Source organism: Octopus bimaculoides, chromosome 9 (genome assembly GCF_046866305.1).
Source record: "Octopus bimaculoides isolate indiv1 chromosome 9, ASM4686630v1, whole genome shotgun sequence".
NCBI lineage: Eukaryota > Metazoa > Mollusca > Cephalopoda > Octopoda > Octopodidae > Octopus > Octopus bimaculoides.
In genome coordinates this window covers 76,521,932-76,541,650 of record NC_142936.1, presented here as the reverse complement: position 1 = coordinate 76,541,650, position 19,719 = coordinate 76,521,932, and the positions used below count along the sequence as shown (strand labels likewise).

The window sequence follows — 19,719 nt, the reverse complement described above, 5'->3', positions numbered from 1 at the left end:
GAAATAAACATATACATACACACATACATGTACACACACACACACACACACACACACACACACACACACACACACACACACACACACACACATTTATACATACATACAAACATATTTCTATAAGGAACAAAAAATAGAAGATACTCAGAAGAGAATATATAATTTCTTAACTCGACAGCTGTTTCAGGAAATTCGGATTTGTGTAATAATCGTGATATTCATAATTTTCAGATGAAATGTGCAAAAGACTTGGGTATGCAACCAGTAAACAGTCAAAAAGGGGAAGGTAATGATGAGGCCAATTTAGTGAAAAGGAGCACCACTGGTGGTCCTGAAACAGCTGTCGAGTTAAGAAATTATGTATTCTCTTTGTAGTATTCTATATTTTTTATGCTCCATGTAAATATATACAGTAGAACCTTGGTTTTCGAACAACTCTGATCACGCATAAATCGAACTTTATCTCCCGTCTTTCTCATATTCATTTAATACAGTAGCATCTCGGTTTTCGAACAACTCTCATCACGAATAAATCGTGTTTTATCTCTCTCTCTCTCTCTCTCTCTCTCTCTCTCTCTCTCTATATATATATATATATATATATATATATATATATGTGTGTGTGTGTGTGTGTGTATGTATGTATGTATGTATGTATGTATGTGGGTGTGTATGTGTGTGTGAGCTTATTTCTCTGAATACCAGTAGGTATATGAGTCTATGTGTAGCTGTATATAAACACACACACGTGCGCGCACACACACATGTATATGTATATATGTATACGTCAAGTCTAATTGTGCTCTTCTGTATCGCTCCCCACTCTATATATGTATGTATGTGTATAGTGCACAATGTATGAAACAAAATATAATGTACCATAAATAAATCACTGTTAATAAAATCAATGCGTTATTAAATGTATAGAGACCAAACAAACACAACAGAGGATAATAATTAATGGAAGATGCCACACTAATAGCAGCTTTCACGAGTAAAAAATGGGATAGATTTCAAAAGATTATCTATAAAGATTATTCGAGGAAGTGATCTGAAAGGATATAAGAATTAGCGAACTGTGTTGAATAATGGTATTTAATAAGATTAATTTACCTTTTATAATGCATACTCGAATCAGCTTTAGTTCTCCACAGTGTGTATTCCACAAAGTTCTCATTGCTGATGTTCATCGAAAAACAGTAGCCTTCCCTACCCAAACGTTACAGATATCCCATTTATTTTTTCCTGTGTTTCACTCTATACATATTCCTTAACAAAATGATTTAGGATGGGTGAATATATAAACCATACAATTAAGTCAGGTTATGAGTTCAAAACAAAATTTTCTCCAGATTGCTGGACAGAATACTAAAGTCAACGTTGTCTCAGTTCATTTGGATGAAGGAGATGATACCATTCAACATCTTGTCAGGTATACCAAGCTTTTTCAGAACTTTCCATAGTGCTTGCTGGTTAATAGTGTCGAAGGTCTTAGTATGGTCAACGAATATCAAGAACAACTCTTGATTTTTCGCACGTGTCTTCTCCATGACCTGTCGGAGGGAGAAGATCATGTCGATAGTGCCACGACCAGAGCGAAACCCGCACTGTGATTCTGGATAGATATCATTTACAACGTCTTTGATGATCCTGTCAAGAATGAGTCGAGCAACAATCTAATCAGCAATAGACAAAAGCGATATTCTACGATGATTATCACAGACACTTCTGTTGCTTTTTGCCTTACACAGATGTTGAATTGAGGCATTCTTGAATCCTGTTGTACATGGCCTACCTTTCAGATGTTTATGAAGAGGTCATGCAGTTCCTTAAAACGCTTCTGTCCACCATGTTTGTAAATTTCAGAAGGGGTAGCATCCCTGCCAGGTGCTTTACTAGAGGAGATCTGTTTAATAGAATTTACCACTTCCAGAAAAGTTGACTCCAGAGACAGTTCCGCTATTACTGTGTGCTGTGGAGTAGACATTATGACGTCGTCAATAGTGACTGAGGTGGAGTTCAACACGGCTTCAAGGCGATCTTTCCATCATTTCAAGATGTCAGATTTGTCAGGAGTGTCTCTCTATTCGATGAAAAATATAGGAGTAACACTGTGCTCTTGAGGACCATACACTTTCTTGAGGCCATCATAAAAGGCTTTAGAATCCTTTCTGTCTGTAGTTTCTTGGAGTTCAGTAGCCTTGAAAGACCACCAAGCCTCCTTCATCTGTCTCCGAGAATGTTGGACCTGGCCTCTGCATTTCTTGTAGGCATTCTTTTTTCTGGATGAGCTCTTATCATTTATCCAAGTTCTCTGAGAGCTGTGCATTTTATCTATCAACTGTTGGACATCTGTGTTGTTATCGTTGAACCAATCTTGATATCTACAAACAGGAAGTCCAAGAACCTCTACAGATGCAGAGTGGATTGCATCACGCATAACCTTCCAAGATAATTCTGTGTCATCCTTGATATCGACAGTGTTGAGCGCAGTGTCCAACTTGATAGAGAGCTCAGTCTGCTTTTCAACAGTTTTCAAAGGCAGAATATTAATGCGCGTAGGCACTGATGACTTTTGTAGTCTTGTGTGTTCCAGATGGAACGTAGCCTTTATCAAGTTCGTTCAGAGTTGCCTCTCCTAAGTACATCTCTTGACAAGAGTAAAAAAAACTCGAACCATCGATGTTTGAGATTCCTGAGAGATGGCGACACTGAACAAGCTGGGTGTTTTCACACCTTTTTACCATAAGAGAGATTTTTCTCCACGGTAACTGCAGTGTATTTGCCTTTAGCAGTTGAAATATGTGACAAAAGGACCTTATCAGGCTCTCCAATGTTTTAAATTAGAAACAGAAACAATCGGGGGCAGAGAGTGAGGTTTCAAAATAATCATAATTTTTCACATTTATTTTATAGCATATAAATGTATTTATGGGGAGAAACATATTGAAAAATTTCAATACATTCGACAGTGAGAAAGAAACGAGGAGGGTTGTCTTAGGGTGTGCTAGAAACGACAGCTAAGTCTCCCTTAAATCACTCATTTTTTCCTCTGAAAATAATAACAATTTTAAGAATATTTTTCACCGAAAAGGCTCCTGCCATGGCTTTGAAGTGCAAAAAAAAAATTGGCCAAAATCGGTCCGGAGTGGGATGATGGGGATGGGAGTGGTGGTGGTGGTGGTGGTGGTGGTGTGTGTGTGTGTGTGTGGGGGGGGGGGGGAAGTTGTACAAAAGAAATTTTAAAAACTTTTTCTTTCGAAGGCTGTGGTTAAAAATTCCCATCAAAACGGAGTTCCTGCAACTTATTTGGTTTTTTTATCCGAAGCTCTGTTTTTTTCGAAACTCCTCTCCCCACCACCCTGGAATAAATTTTCCCCACATATTTCTTTATAATCGTAATCTATTCCATTTGAAAGGTATTTGTGTAAAATTTCATTAAAAGATATCCATTTTCTTGAAAGTTATGAGGGAAAAATCGGATCGTGTGAATTTTCCGAAATTCCTTTACCCACCCCTCGGAAAAATTATTTCCCATAAATCCTTATATACACTTCATCCACAGCATCTAAGAGGTATTTGCCGAAAATTTCGTTTAAAAGTATACATTTTTCTGGAATTTATGTGGCAACAAATTCAGGTGAGGTACACATCTGTAGTTGTGCCGCTATATCTGTCTGTCTGTCTATCTACCTATGTATCTATCTATTTACCTATCTGTGTTAAGGCTATGAGTTTATAAACCCGAGTGAAATCGGGTCCTTCTGCATGTATATATCTATAATATATAAGACAGAAGACGTATGTGTGTGTGTGTGTGCGCGCATATATATATATGTGACCGACCATTACTTGATCTCACGTAAAATCAATATTTTTCTTCCGATTTCGTTCAAGCTTGGCAAATACATCACTTATGTTTCAAAGATGGCTCTACACTATTTAAATTCTTCACTTATGGAATAGTATGGAGTCAGAAGTACAGACCTTCTAGGGTTAGAAAGTCTGTACTTTGCGAAGTACCAGTCAGAAATTGATTGTCTCCCTTACACAGCAACCATCAAAAGGTCATAACCAAGAATCTTTGCTTGACAATCGGTGGGTCGTACCCTACAACATGATGCTCTGAAAAATATTTCATGCACTCATCAATGTAGAATTCACCGACGAAAACAAGGCCGGCCTACACAACTGCATCCAGCCGTGTACAAAGGCGACACAATCAGACGCGTCTATTCAGTTAACACCCTGAATTCCGAATTCTTCCATCTACAGTTATTACTTCATGTCATTAAATGACCAACCTCCTTCGACGACCTTCGCACAATGGACGGCCACTTATGTGGCAATTTCAAAGATACTTGCTCCAAACGGATACAGATAATCAATATGATAATGCACTTGGAGAGGCCTCTCTGTGTCTTTCTCCGCACAAGCTCCGACACCTTTTCGCAATAATGCGGGTTTTCTGCAACCTGACAGACGCACATTCACTTTGGAATAAATACTAAGACTCAATGTGCCATGACATTTTGCAGACTCGCCAAATCACAGGAAGCGTTGACAGTCCCACTAGCCCAGCCATTTACAATGGAAGGCTTCTTCTCTTGGAAGACTTAGTTATAGCAATTGGACGTCAGCGATTGGACGCTTATTCTCTCAACACTCCAGACAGAAATGAAGACGCCTGTCCCAATCGCCTCATTCTCAGAGAAACATCCTATAACATCCACAGACTCAAACAGTACATTGCTGAAAACGAGCCCCTTCTGAATTCCAATCAAGCAGACGTATACAATTTCGTCCTCGGAAACATCTACACACACACTGGCGGAATCAGCTTCTTAGACGCACCTGTTGGAACTGGGAAAACATTCCTTCTGAATGTTGCAGCATAATGGTGACGTTACTATCACTGCTGCCTCCCCACCAAAAAAAAAAAAAAAAAAAAGCGTTACTACTTGCATCAGTTGTCCTCCCCTTTCTTGGCCTGCTGTCTTAGTCATCGAAGTTGTGAATATTACTTATTTCTTCTATGCTTCATTTAAATAACTGAGAGCCTGCCATTAATTATACAAATACATATAGCATACTCGAACATATGTACACAATACTTATTGACCGTTGATTTTTCTGAGTTCGTCTAGCCTTTAGTAGGTTGTTTTCACTCCGCAGAGTGTCAGAAATGTCATTCGTCACCAAGTAAGTGTGGTGATGTTACCAGTTCGGTCGCTGACGACTTGATATATATATATATATATATATATATATATATATATATATATAGAGAGAGAGAGAGAGAGAGAGAGAGAGAGTGAGAGAGAGCTCCATAATTAACTCCATAATTCTATCTAATAATAAGAGCTCATGATCCAATAAGGAGACGGATGGCGCCCATAGACAGGCAATTTTTGTAGGGGATTTATGTGCAACAATACTGCTGTCACCGAATTCCTCAAGGGTGAGGAGCTACAAGTGGGCGACATTTAAAACATAGCAAATTAAAACTGGGAAAAGAAATAACAAAATGGATACACGTGCATTTAGAAATGTATTTTATTTTGAAGAAAACATAAATAAAGCCACTAACTCGGACGCACGCACGCACACACGCTCATATGTATACGAAGAAAAAAGTATGTAATGCCTAGAGTATATATGTTTTGTGCAAATGTAAACATTTTTGGATTGCAACTATGACTTTCATATTGCCGACTATTCCAACAGTTGACATAGGAAAACAGCATGGCAATATGTAAGCAAAAATATTCATTAGCAACTTGAAATAAACATCATTTCCATTATATGACAATCTTTCAGGATTTTTCACATCCTGAAGAAGGCCATGATTTTATTTATCTAAACGGAAATTGTCATTCGATGGTATTGTGAAGAGATAAATATATAAATATATATCGTACATATTAAGATTAAATGTAATGCTTTTTGCCAGGTAATAGAATCCCAATGAATATCTATATTTCGGTGTGTTTACAAGCGTTTTTTTGCCCATATATTGTTACGTTGCGTTTTTGCCTGAATCATCGGAATAATTGTAACGTGAAGTGATTCAAGAAACCTCAGCTTCTACACACATACACACACACACACACACACACACACACACACACACACACACACACACACACACACACACAAAGGCGCGCGCACACACACACACACACACAAACACATATATGTATGTGTAGATAAGTAAATTTCAGGTCATCCCATAAGTTCTGTCCGAATTTTGAATAAATAAACAAGTGATCAAATGTTATATTTAATTGAAATTTAATTATCAATAGAGAGAAGCGCAGATGTCAACTCGGGATTTTCAGTTGCTTTCGGACAATTCATCTGGCACCCATTTTCCAAGTTTAGGAACCTTTCCAAGTTGTTGAAGATGACGATGAACAGTTGTATGGTTTGAACTAAGCTTTATTGCCAATTCTTCAACTGATTAAGCAGGATTTTCTTCAAGTAATGCCCCAAGGAGCTTACCATCAAACTCAAATGGACGTCCTGTTCAATCTTCATCTTCAAGGCTGAAATCTCCACTTCTGAATTTTGCAAACCATCTTCTGCAAGTTCTTTCATTCAAGCATTCTTTCCCATAAACTGAGTGTATGTTTCGAGTCGCTTCGGCTGCAGAGTTTCCTTTTTTGTACTCATAAAGCATTATGTGCCTTAAATGCTCTTTGGATATTTCCATGTTAGAAAGGGTTTTAATCAAAGAAATTTAAAATTCTATTATTCTGTAAAATAATATTTAATTAGTTTAAATGTACACAAATGCATAAAAATAATTTTTAATTCCATGAGACATTCTAAAATGCTAATAAATTTCATTCAATTTTAATAAAGGTAAAATCGGACAGAACTTATGGGATGACCTGATATATATATATATATATATATATATATATATATATATATATATATATATATATATATATATATGTATGTATGTATGTATGTATATATATATATATATATATATATATATATGTATATATATATATATATATATATATATATATATATATATATATATATATATATATATATATATATATATATATATATATATATATATATATATATATATATATATACATATATATATATATACATACACACATTCATAGATATGTATGTATGTATGCATACATGTTTACACGCACACACACACACATACACGCACATATGATATTATTTGTAGAAGCAACAGAAAATTAGGAATCTTGATATTGAAAGATAGATGGGATCAGTTTCTTTCAGAGAGAGATACATATATGCTCTACCTTAAGGAATCTGACTAAATGTGTCCGTCATTAGTGTTTTAGAGGAAGTTGAAGATAAAGCCATGGATCTGGTAGGAGGGCGCTTTTGAAACTTATGCATTTTTTTCAGCAGTCTACGGCAGACGATTTTCGTGAGGAGGAACGAGAGGCAAATGAACAGTCCAGTAAATGAGTTTAAAATACAAAATAATAGAGAAAATTCATCAATTCTTGTAAATGTATAGAAGAATGCGAATATCCATGTTAGTCCCATGACGAAGCAGAGTTTTATGTAAATGAGGAATTCCAGTTTATTGCGTTTACGTAAATATTTCGATGAAAATTTCCTGGCCATATATAGCCCTCTAGAGGTAAGGATAAATGCCAATATATTAAGACATAAAATAATCATTACAGGGGTTGCAAATAGCCACAGCAGACCTTTTCCGTTTGTAATCCAGCAAACACCATTTCCATATTCCGGAGAAAGTCCATGATTTCCAGGTGTGTACTCAAATATCAGTGAAATAGTTACAATTACAACTGGACAGATCCAGCCATACAAAGAATACAATACAAGTCTCTTAGTACCTTTTCCTGAACTCCGAAGTTGTTTAAATCCTGAGAAAGTGTACCAGGCATCAAATGACATGACATTCATCCAGAAGAAAGTTGCTAAAAACAAATAATGCATCATAATAGCTAAAGATGTACATAGCACTGTAGATTTAGTGACTTGTGATGAGATAAGAAAGAGAAGCTCAGCTACAAACAGTGCTGACAAAAGACTAATGAGTAATTTACCTGGTAAGGTACAGAGATCAGGTATACAGAGATAGACTATAATGGTGATTGCTAGAGCTGGAATAGAGATTATTAGTCCTACTAATGTGATATAGCCCTCAGCAATGGAATATTTTGATATACCACTGCCACCATTCTTTATACAGATACTTATTATACCGTCAGAATCTTGAATGAATTCTGATTGGTTCAGCAAACGTTGGGTATTATTTAAGTAGAGACGACCATCATTAGTGATGTAATACTCAGATTTGTTCAATCTTGTTGCCGTACAGTTTAATGGAGAATTATAGACAACTTGTCGACATTGCTGTGTATTTATATCAAAGACGGAGTTTTTTAGACAAGAGGGCAATTTCTCAACATTTCGGTTGCTGGACTTCATATCATATATTACAAATACATTGGTACGATAATCGAAAAGGATACTTAATGAAGGCAGTTGTATAAAATCGTTTACAGCCCCTCTCTTTTTACACCAATCATAAATTTCTTTAAGTCCATGACATGCAACACAATGACTGTTTCTGAATAATTTTGAGTCACTTTCTACTAACGCCATGGGCTCATATTCGCATGCAACTTCGAGCTCCGTATAATTGTTATGTTCAGGACATCTAGAAATATATGGATTGCAAGGAAAGAGATATTGATCTAAATCCTTTGAGGGAATTTCTAACTTTTTATTGCACATATGATCTTCGACAAAATCTGATAGCTTTTCAAGGTTTACATTTCCACTTTCATGGCAGTCAAACCTGAGATTCCATAAAATGAATTCTTCTCCATGACACAAGGCACAATATAAGTTCCTATATAATTTTTTACTTGTTTTACCAAAAGCAGGTATGTTTTGCAGTTGATCCTCTGAGTTAGGATTTTCACAGTTGCTTACAAACTCCGTAATGTCATGGTTGGGAGGACAGCGGTCAAACTGATAATAATAAGAGTCATTAGCCTTTCTACAACTGTAATATATTGATGGATAGGGTTCTTTGTGTTCAGATGTGGTGTTATTACTCATGTCAGAACAACATTCATTGTAGAGGAAACAGTCCTGGTGGCATGAACAGCGTTCATGTGGGGGAGTTTTAGAACACAAGGCTGGAGGACATGATGGAATGTCTTCGTTGCTGTTGTTCGCTGATAATTGTGCTGATGTAAGATTTTGGAATGGTATTAGAGAAACCATAAGGAATTGAAAAAAACTTTCCATTTCAAATCGTTTAATAAGAATATCTAAGAATAGATACCAGATGTTCTATCTAATTTTTACAATTAGAAATTAATTTACGTTTTTTTTTTTTTATTTAGCAGTTTTTTTGAAATCGCATTAAATATTATACTAATCATAAAAAATTGTAATTATACTAATCATAAAAAGAAATCTATATTGTAGCAGTAATGCTATATGTTTCGAGAACATAAAATTTAAATGTACCTCTGTTGTAAAAAGCGGAAAGCCTTCAATGCAATTTTGGAAGTAGAAATATATCAAATTTAATGGTTAAATTCTAGGCTTACAGTTGAAGATTATAAATTAGCTTTATCTCACTACTTGTTGGTCGAACGAATATCCGAAGATTCTACACGTATCTGTAAAAGAAGAAACATTTATTAGGATATTATGCGCATACATTTATAGAATTTATTTTTAAGTACGTTTTTAAATAAATCTAAAATCTCTGTCTTCCTCTCTCTCAATATATAGGTATCAATCAGGCCCTTGCTACTACGCTCCAAGGGCATCTTCTTTCACGTATCTCTGTATTAGGCCTTTCTCTCTAATTGATCCCAGTTCCAATTAACTCTCACTTTGTTCTTCAAGTCACTCTGTTAGGAGTTCCTTAGTATTCCTGTACAACGTCTGGTGACAGAAAGACTACTAGGTGACGTTGACATTGTACTAGCTCTTTTTGATGGAGTCCAATCAATCACCATTTTCTTTCTTTGAATTCCGCTGCAACGAGGTTCTAATGGCTTTACACCCATAAGGCCATGCCGCTAATCTTCTTTGGTCAACAGACTGAGTATTCTCCCTGATGAAGCTGATGAATGTCTGGATCTTTTATAGGCTGGTTTTGTATACCTCCACGTCTCAGTTCCACACAATAGGAATAACTTTGAATGATAGATGCGGATCTTAGTGTTCTTGAGAGATGGGTCTCGACTTTCAGATATTATTTCACTAGAGCAATGCGACTCACGCTCTTTCAAACTTAGCTTTACTTCCAGTTTCACCTAGATGCTGATTGATGCTGATGGTCAATGATGCTACCCAGATATGTAAAGCTGGCAATTTACTTAAGAGGGTCATTCTTATTATGTACCGATTTTTCCGCGGTAGCATTGCGTATCAAAAGTTTTCTTGTCGCTTTGAACGTTTAGTCTAACTTGTGCAAAAATGTTACCGACAGTGTTCACCTTCTCTTACATCTGATACAGACTGAAGCGATATAAAGATATCTGCGTAATCAAGGTCCTTAAGTTAAGCCGGTTCCATATGGCTCTCTAAATTCTGATCTAGTCTGTTTCTACTGTTGAAATATTCATTACTCAATCAATTTCTAACAAGAAAAATAAGACATCCTCGGCGGTCTCCGGGGTTCATTGTGAAGTCTTTTTGTCAATCTTCCATTATAGGAAATCTCGCAACACCCTGTTTGAAAACTATCTCAGGGTCTGACCGCAGTATTATTCCACGATGGTTTTGGTATTCACTGAAATTTTTCGTTGGGAGATTCACAAGATAGTCTTCTCTCTTATCGGTGAAGAATTCCTCTTCCAGATAATCTGACGTAGATGTAGTCTGCTTTGTTGATCGTTAGATAAGATACAGCTTTTCGGATTTCAATCTAGTTTGGTTGTTTTACAGCTTATGGGTAAGTTCTCTCCAGCTACTGGTATGTCTAGAGGGTTTGCTGGTACTGATCTGCTTGGCAGTTCTTCAATATATTATGCCTAACTCTTCCGCAGCAGGTCCATTATCAACGACCATATTACCTGGGTGGCAAATAATCGAGAATAATTGCTCTGTTAATGACAGAGAACAGAGGAACCGTTTCTTCACCATTTAGCACTCACTTCCTTGTGATATAATAAAGGTCCTACACGCTGTCTCTCGTAGCAGCAGCTTTTACTGTCAGGTCATCACTGTACTTGCGCATGATTGCTCAGATGCTGCCCTTAACTTATTTATTAACCCTGAAGTATGAGTTTTTGACAATGGCTTTAGCATTTCTTGCTTGGTTGGCAATGGTTTTTAAAGCTTTCCGGTCTCAATATTTGATATTATTGAAGGCTGTGAGCTGGGAGAAACGTTAGCAAGCCGAGCGAAATGCTTAGCGTTATTTTGTCTGTCTTTACGTTCTGAGTTCAAATTCCGCCGAGGTTGACTTTGCTTTAATCCTTTCGGGATCGATGAATTAAATACCACTTGCGTACTAGGGTCGACCTAATCGACTGGCCCCCTCCCCCAAAATTTCGGGCCTTGTGCCTAGAGTAGAAAAGAATATTTGATAATATTTGCATAGACATCCATTCCTCGAGCTGTTGTTTTATCCCTCCAATGATTTTCCCATATGTGAAAATTGCAACTTCTTTGTAGCTTTCTATTCAGAGTGAAGGTCATCTGTATCGCGATTTGACCGAGGATTTAAAGCTTGTTATTAAACGCAGTTCTGAGCCTGCAAAGGATTGAAGCTGATCTTTTTCTGATAGCCTGGAGTCCGTGCGTTTCTTCAGTTTTAGTTTCATGTGAGAAATAAAGAGATGGTAGTCAGATATCACATCAACACCTTTCTTCATTGTAGCGTCATCGATCATTTGAACTTGCGAGCGATGAAGAAATTGTCAATCAGATTTATGTAATTCTGCCTGATGAAATACAGTTTGCTTTATCGATCTTTTTGTGTGGGAACACGTTTCCTCTAATTAACAGGTTGTTTGAGATTTGCTTTCTTTTCACCATCCTCACTCATATTTACTCCTACTCTGTTTATTTATCGTCAATTCGTATCCAAGATATTCTGAGTTAATATTTGTGTTGAAATCGCTGATCAATGTCGGCATCTTTTATTTTCAGTTCTTTGAACTTGCTCAACACGGCTTGCAGTTTTTCATAAAACAACAATCTTTTATTTCTTATTTCTTCATCACTGCTATTCATTGGTGCATAACATTTGAGGTAACTACATTTCATCTTCGAGGCGACTTTGAATAAGGGAGCAATGAATCTTGGTCCCTGTGGTTCTCATCCAAACGGACCTGACTGTAGCTGCTTTGAGAGCATGAAATCCACGCCATACATACATACATACATACATACATACATACATACATACATACATACATACATGCATACATACAAACAAGCAAAAATACTCCGTTGTTGATGATGAAATTGCAATGAAGAAACCTTGGATCTAGGTTAGAAACCGGTTCTTTCTCTGTTGGCAAGAAATCTTGAAATAAAGTGAATAATGACATACATACATACATACTTAAACACCAATTCAAGGAATACTGGTGGAATATACCCATCAAAACTTCTGTCAAATGTAAACATAACAGGCCGGATATTCTTGTTTGGGACAGAGGAGCAAAGGTGTGTACCATCATAGAGGTCAGCTGCCCTGCAGATATAAATATTTCTTTGAAAATCAAAGAAAAAGTGGATATCTATGGACAACTACTTCGAAACCTCCAGCTTCTATATCCAGACTATGAATTCATATTAATATCAATAATAATTGGAGCACTAGGTTTTGTTAGTACATGCTTAAAGGAGAATCTGGATACACTGGGATTTTCAGATATATCTGTCCCAAAGCGTTCGCAGGATTTGCACTGACCAAAGACGGGATCCATTATCTGTAGCTTTAAGGTTTATTCGGCTTCATCGATACCGGTCAGATTAACGGTAAATATCTTGTGGGATCTACGTATTACAATTTTTTTATTATTAACTTCGCTGTAACAACAAGAATATCAAATAGTAAACCAATCAGTCCATCATTCTATTCTCTCTCCAATCTTTCCAATTTCCATTTTTCTAAATTAACACGCAGTACAAAAAGGGGACCTAAAAGCTTCCATAGTTTTAGTATATGTGTGTATGTTTCCCTCTGCATACACACACACACACACACACACACACACACACACACACACACACACACACACACACACACACACACACGTATATATATAATTATAACAAGAGCTTGGCTTGTACCTCACCACTCACTGAAAAATAGACGCCAAGAGACACTGTTACCACCATAAATTCTCCGAGGGAAACGCACTACATAAAAGTCTAGCAAAAGAAAGAATATGAATCAAAACTTCGATTAACCGCGTACACGATCGTGTTTCGGGCTTAAGTACGCGGTTAACCGAAGTTTTGATTCATTTTATTTCTTTTGCTAGACTTTTATGTAGTGTGTTTCTCTCGGAGAATTTATGGTGGTAATAGTGTCTCTTGACGTCTATTTTTCAGTGCGTGGTGAAGCACAAGCCAAGCCCTTGTTATAAATTATTTATAAAATATACCTTTGAGGTTTTATTTTCACGCTGACCACTTATGGTATAAATCATTAATGATTTTTACACTATTTTTATTATTTCTCTCTCTCTCTCTCTCTCTCTCTCTCTCTCTCTCTCTCTCTATATATATATATATATATATATATATTCTAACTAATTTTACGCTTTATAAAATATTTATAAAATCGTTTTTTGCTATTTTTGTTTAGAGATAGATAAGTTGGGAATTCGTACAGTTTTGAAATACAGCATCAAAGATAGCTCAGAATATTAATGGAATATTTCATTCTAATGTTATTCCACAGCAGACAGTATCAAAGTGGTTTGCAAAATTTCGTTCTGGTAACTTTGACCTCACAAATGTGCGCGGTCGACCAGAAACAAAGGTGGATAATGACGAACTGAAAGCCACTGTCGAATGAAATCCATCTCAAAGTGCCCGTGAATTATCGTTGTTGTTTCATGTTAGCAGGCTAACAAATTGGTAAAGTGAAAAAGTTGGATAAGTGAGTTCCACATGAACTCAATGAAAATCAAATACAGCAACGTTTGGAAGCCTGCATTATGCTACTTTCTCGTCACAAAAATAAATCCTTTTTGAATCGAATTGTAACATGTGATGAGAAATGGATCCAATACAACAACCGTAAACGTTCAGTACAATGGCTGGACAAAGACAAGTCACCAAAACACAGCCCAAAAATTCATCAAAAATGTTGATGATGTGTGTTTTGTGGTCTGACACAGGTGTGATTCATTATGATTTCATTAAACCCGGCTCATCAATCTCGGCTGAAGTATACTGCAGCCAACTGGACCAAATGATGCAGAAACTTAAAAAAACCCAACCTAGATCAGTCAACAGATCCACTCCTATTTTATTGCAAGACAACGCCAGACCACACATCGTAAAAATGACATTGGCGAAACTACAGGAGTTGGAGTTGGAAGTTCTCTATCATCCACCATACTCACCTGATCTTGCCGCCACTCGGATATTGAACAGTTCAGCTCTCTATCGTAAAGAAGTTCGTTGCAGATACCACTGGCGTCAATAGTCGAAATTTATAAACTAGGGTACGAACAGTGATGATGCTGAGAGAGTCGAAGGACATAGAAATCAGGCGTAATCCACCAGATGTAAAAGCAGCCAGGAAGTGGAAATCAGAGACTGATGACATTCTGTCTTCACTTACACACCGAGATATGGTGGGTGCAACGCAAATTCATCAAAAGGACTTGGATTTGGTACAGATCAGTTCAGACCGTTTGCAAGTACGATGCGGAGAGAACTCAGATCTGTTGTTAGCAACAGTGTCAAAACAAGGGAAACAGAAAGAAGAGAGATTCGTTTGATCCAGTGCGCTCAACGACAGCTGACGAAATGGGAGGAACATGTCGTTGAGAAAAAAATAAGTTGGAATGAGATATGGCTAAGTCTTCTGATTCGTTCATCCTATGATATCTTGCCATCACCTACAAATCTTGTAAATGAAATATGCAAATGCGGAGAAGTCGGAACACTGAAACATATTCTTTCCAACAGTTCCCTGGCATTGAATAGATATACATGGAGACACAACCTGGTCCTTAAGGTTATCTTTAATGCTATAAAGAACCAAATTGCTCTCATCAGCAGTGGAAAGAAAAAAAAAACATTGAAAGAACCAGCCAGAGATTTCAATACCTTCGTGCGCTCAAGTCAACAGATCTGTTTCAAGAAGTAACTTTCTGTGAGCGATGAAAAGTGGAACAGCTATTGGGAGGTGGCTACAGATTTACCAGGGTGCCAAGGATTCTTTCCCATCCCAGTTACGAAAAAAACAAACGGATATTATAATGTGGTGTGAAAGAAAGAAAGTCGAGTTAACAGTCTCTCATGAAGATAACATGGACGCCGCTCGGGCTCGAAAGATTGACTGTTATGTAAACCTTCTGGAGGAATATGGAAACGCAGGCTGGAAAGCGGAGCATTTTCCAATCGAAGTCAGATTTGGAGGATTCGTTGGACACAGTGTGAGGTAGCTTGTTATCGTTAGGCCTAATTCAAGGTAAAGCAAATACCACTTTGAACGATATTCAAACTACAGTGATCAAAAACACAGCTACACCAGTGCTGAAATCCAGAATGATATTTTAAAAACAATGAACTATATGGTTTTGAAAGGCATAACAAAGAAAATTAACTAAGAATTTAAGCGGTTTGGAATAATTATTGATGGTACATAAGATATTCAGGATAAGGAGAAGGAGGTCATTTGTGTTCGTCATGTGACTGATTATTTTGAAATTAAAGATGTTTTAGGAATCTACAATGTATTGGGTTGGCAACTAAGTTACCACGGCTTTTTTAAATTTTGGAATTTATTGCGTTTTTAAATTTGGGAATCCATTTTTTTCCAAGAATTCTATTTTTGAATAATTTTGGAATCTATTTCGTTTTTTTCTACTTAATTTTAGTTAATTTTTTTTTATTTTCAGATCATAAAAATGGAATGTCAAGTTAAGAAAAACGAGCATTTTCGACACCTCCGTTTTGCTTTTAATCAAGGTTCTAAGGCCATAAAAGCTATTTACAACATTTTTGCTGTGTATGGGGAGGGTGCCATAGCTGAAAGAACCACTCGTGATTGGTATGTCAAGTTCAAAAATGGAAAATTTGACCTCAAAGACGCAGCTTGTTCTGGCCGTCCAGTTGAGTTCGATGAAAAGCGATTAAACCAACATTTGCACGAAAATTCTCGTCAAACGACAAGGGAACTGGCAGAGAAAATGGAATGCTACCACACTGCTGTAGAGAAGCATCTTCACTCGATGGGAATGGTTCAGAAGTATGGAGCATGGGTTCCCCATGCTTTAAGTGACAACAACAAAAATCAACGAGCCACAATCTCCGCTGGTTTGCTTGCTCGTCACCGCTCAACTCATGGACACAAGCAACGATTTCTTTACCGAATCGTTACTGGCGACAAAAAATGGTGCTTGTACATCAATATGAAGCAGCGTAAGGAATGGCTTAGCCTCGGTAAACAAGCGACACCGCGCGTGAAACAAGATCTTCATCCGCGTAAAACGATGTTGTGCGTATGGTGGGACTGGGAAGGGATTATCCATTACGAATTGCTTGAACGGAACCAAACAGATGGAACGACTCAACACGGCTATTCTAGAGAAAAGACCTAATCGGCAGGATGGAGTTCTGCACGACAACGCCCGCCCTCATATCGCCAATATGACCAAGGAAGCCATTCAAACGCATGGCTGGGAAGTGCTGCCACACCCGCCGTACTCTCCAGATTTGGCATCAACGGATTTCCATCTTTTTCGATCTCTTTCAAATGTCATGTGTATGTGTATTTATCGCATGAGTATTTATCACAACATGATGAAAACGAAGTATCGTCATCTCGCTCCTTAAAACCTGTGTGCCCTACTCGATGGCTAACACGACTTTCTGCAGTCGCAGCCCTTCTTGATGTCCTCATTTCTTTACAAGAGGCAACAAATGAGTTTGGCATCAACATTACATCCAGAGCTAATGGTATTCTTACGCGTCTCTCAACGGACCAAAGTTTTCTTGGATTGCATGTTGTAGTTCCATTACTTCTCCTTGAAGAACTGACCAAATCTTTTTAAGGTACCACCGTCAATCTAGGTGGCATGTTGCATAGTGTCAAACTGGTGAAGGAGGAGCTAAAGAATCCACGCAGCGAAGAAAAATGTCAGGAGCTGTTCAATACAGCAAAAAAAAAAAAAAAGATTTATCAACTCGGTATTTCTCCTTTGGAGCTACCCAGGCAAGGAAAAGTTCCTAAAAGATACTAGGAACTATCAACACTGCACTGTTTCGGATCATTACAGAGTATAGTATTTGCAGGTAATGGATACTGCAACAACAAATTTGAAAGATTAATTTTTTTTCCAGGATTTAGCAGATTATGAAAAACTGAGCAATATTTTACTCAATGGAAATTTTTGTGCTGAAGTGATCATGCAGTATTCAGAGTTTGATGAATTTTCTTTAAGGAACGGAATACTTTTTTTTTATAGAAATCATCATAGTGGATCATCTCTCGAGGATCATCGTAGAATATTCGGTGAAATGCTACCAGAAGTCGGTCGCATGTTTCTAAATGTTGAGCGATTGCTCAAGCTACTTTTAGTGTTTCCAACCAGTTCTTGTGAAGCTAAAAGATCTTTTAGCGTTCTGCGGAGACTCAAAACTTGGCCGCGATCAACTATGACGCAGCAAAGGTTGAACATCATATTCTAATATGCCACGTTCATAGAGTTGTTTTGAAAAAGATTAGTTGTGAAGAAGTTGCTAAATTATCTATTGACAGCAATGATGCGAGATATAATACATTTGGAAAGTTCTAAAAGAAAATAAATTTACTTAAATTTTTTTATTTAAATGTTATGTTTTAGTTTTTGTTTATTTAATATAATAAATTCTTTTTAAGCTTATCCTTTTTATATCTGAGCTTCATTTGAAAATATAAAATTTAATTAGCGTAAAATTTTACTTATGTGATAAGGTCCGGGAAAGGTACCATAAGCAATACTAACATGCTCCTATATATATATATATATATATATATATATATATATATATATATATATATATATATATATATATATATATATATATATATATATATATATTTCGGGATGTTTTTGTCAAATAAACACGTGCACAATATATTCGTTCTCTACTCGTTTATTACTGTTCTTATTCTAACTAGTGTCCATTGTCCGGAAATCCTTGTGATACATCTGTGACCTCTTCAGCGACACTTTCCGTCTTCTTGTGTGCTCTTGCTCCGCTTAGTCCATTCTGTTCTTCTATGATGTGTATCCTTATATGCGTATATCTTTGCGTCTGTATTTGTGTGTGCGTGTGTGTGCGTGTGTGTGTCATTGTTCTTGGTGGCACTATGACCCTCCCCTCATCCCCGTTCCCTCCCCCATTGTCGCTGCTGTTGCCCTTGAACCCTACTTTTGGAACTGTTCCTGTATCTCTCTGTGTTTGTGCGTTCGCTCACGCTGCTGCCATCGTGGTAGTTGTTGTTGCCGTTGTTCGTACCGTTGTTGCTGCTGTTGTTACCGCTGCTTCTGTTGTTGTTGGTCGCGTTGCTGATATTGTTTCGGCCGTCTGTGAAGTTACTGAATGTGTGTTTGTGTATGTATATGTGTTCGCTTCCTATATCTCTATTTCTTATATTTATCATGGATATGTGCATATTTGTCTCTTGCGTGTGTATTACACTGTATCTGCTTATTTCTCCCCTCTGTCTTTAGTCGTCATGTTGTGTGGTGTAGTGGTGGGTGTTATTGCTTCATTCGTGTTTTCTGTTGAGGCTCGGTCTGTCTGTTGCTGTGTGTGTAACCTCTGTGATCTGTCCAAGTGTTTAAGTGATATGGAATTGTAAGATCCAAAGATCTAGGTGTGGGAAATTAATAAGCTTCGTTAAGTCCGTAGTAGGCATAAAAACAAATTTCCAGAACAATAATAGTTTCTTTCTGTAGATGAAAAAATTTATTTTATAGGATATGATTAGTATCTAGGGTTGTTATGAGTGCGAATAACAATCCAAATTGAGAGAATAGAGCTGGTAAATTTCAGGCTACATATGTCTCCTAGGTAGCAGAACTTCGGAAGTAAAAATTACTCAACGAAAGCTACTCCACCAGCTACTCACAAGGCCGAAGATACCTTAGTTAAATGAAGGTTCATTGTCGTCAAAGGATCAGTACTTGCACCTTGAGCAAGTGTCTTCTACTATAGCCTCGAGCGACCGAAGGTTTGTGAGTGGATTTGTTAGATGGAAACTGAAAGAAGCCCGTCGTATATATATATATATATATACAGTGATGGACTGGGTCTAAAAATACTGGTTGCCAGAAGACTAAGGGGGTCCACCTGCAACTACAATGCTATCTTATTTACATTATTTACATTCGACGGATAGTTGTCCTCATCTTGTTTGTTGTTAACACAACGTTTCAGCTGATGTACCATCCAGCCTTCTTCAGGTGTCTTGGGGAAATTTCGAACCTGGGTTCTCATTCCTAAGGTATT

The 19,719-nt window shown here is 37.1% G+C and overlaps 2 protein-coding genes across 2 annotated transcripts in view; one reads left to right on the top strand and one right to left on the bottom strand.

Moving 5' to 3' along the window:
• Positions 1-4,517: 4,517 nt before the first annotated feature.
• Positions 4,518-4,898, top strand: LOC149134216 (uncharacterized). The gene has a single exon (XM_089358203.1). It carries the CDS (start codon positions 4,518-4,520, stop codon positions 4,896-4,898), a length of 381 nt encoding a protein of 126 aa, XP_089214329.1.
• Positions 4,899-7,188: 2,290 nt separating this feature from the next.
• Positions 7,189-19,719, bottom strand: part of LOC149134215 (uncharacterized) — a 13,830-nt gene continuing 1,299 nt past the window's right edge. The window contains exon 2 of the mRNA XM_089357821.1: positions 7,189-9,686. Coding sequence (XP_089213947.1) covers positions 7,309-9,306 — 1,998 coding nt within the window. The 5' untranslated portion in view covers positions 9,307-9,686 and the 3' untranslated portion in view covers positions 7,189-7,308. The remainder of the gene's footprint in view (positions 9,687-19,719) is intronic.

Bases quoted from the DNA above. Each gene is read 5' to 3' on its own strand.
- LOC149134216 (XM_089358203.1), top strand. From the start codon at position 4,518: ATGTGCCATGACATTTTGCAGACTCGCCAAATCACAGGAAGCGTTGAC.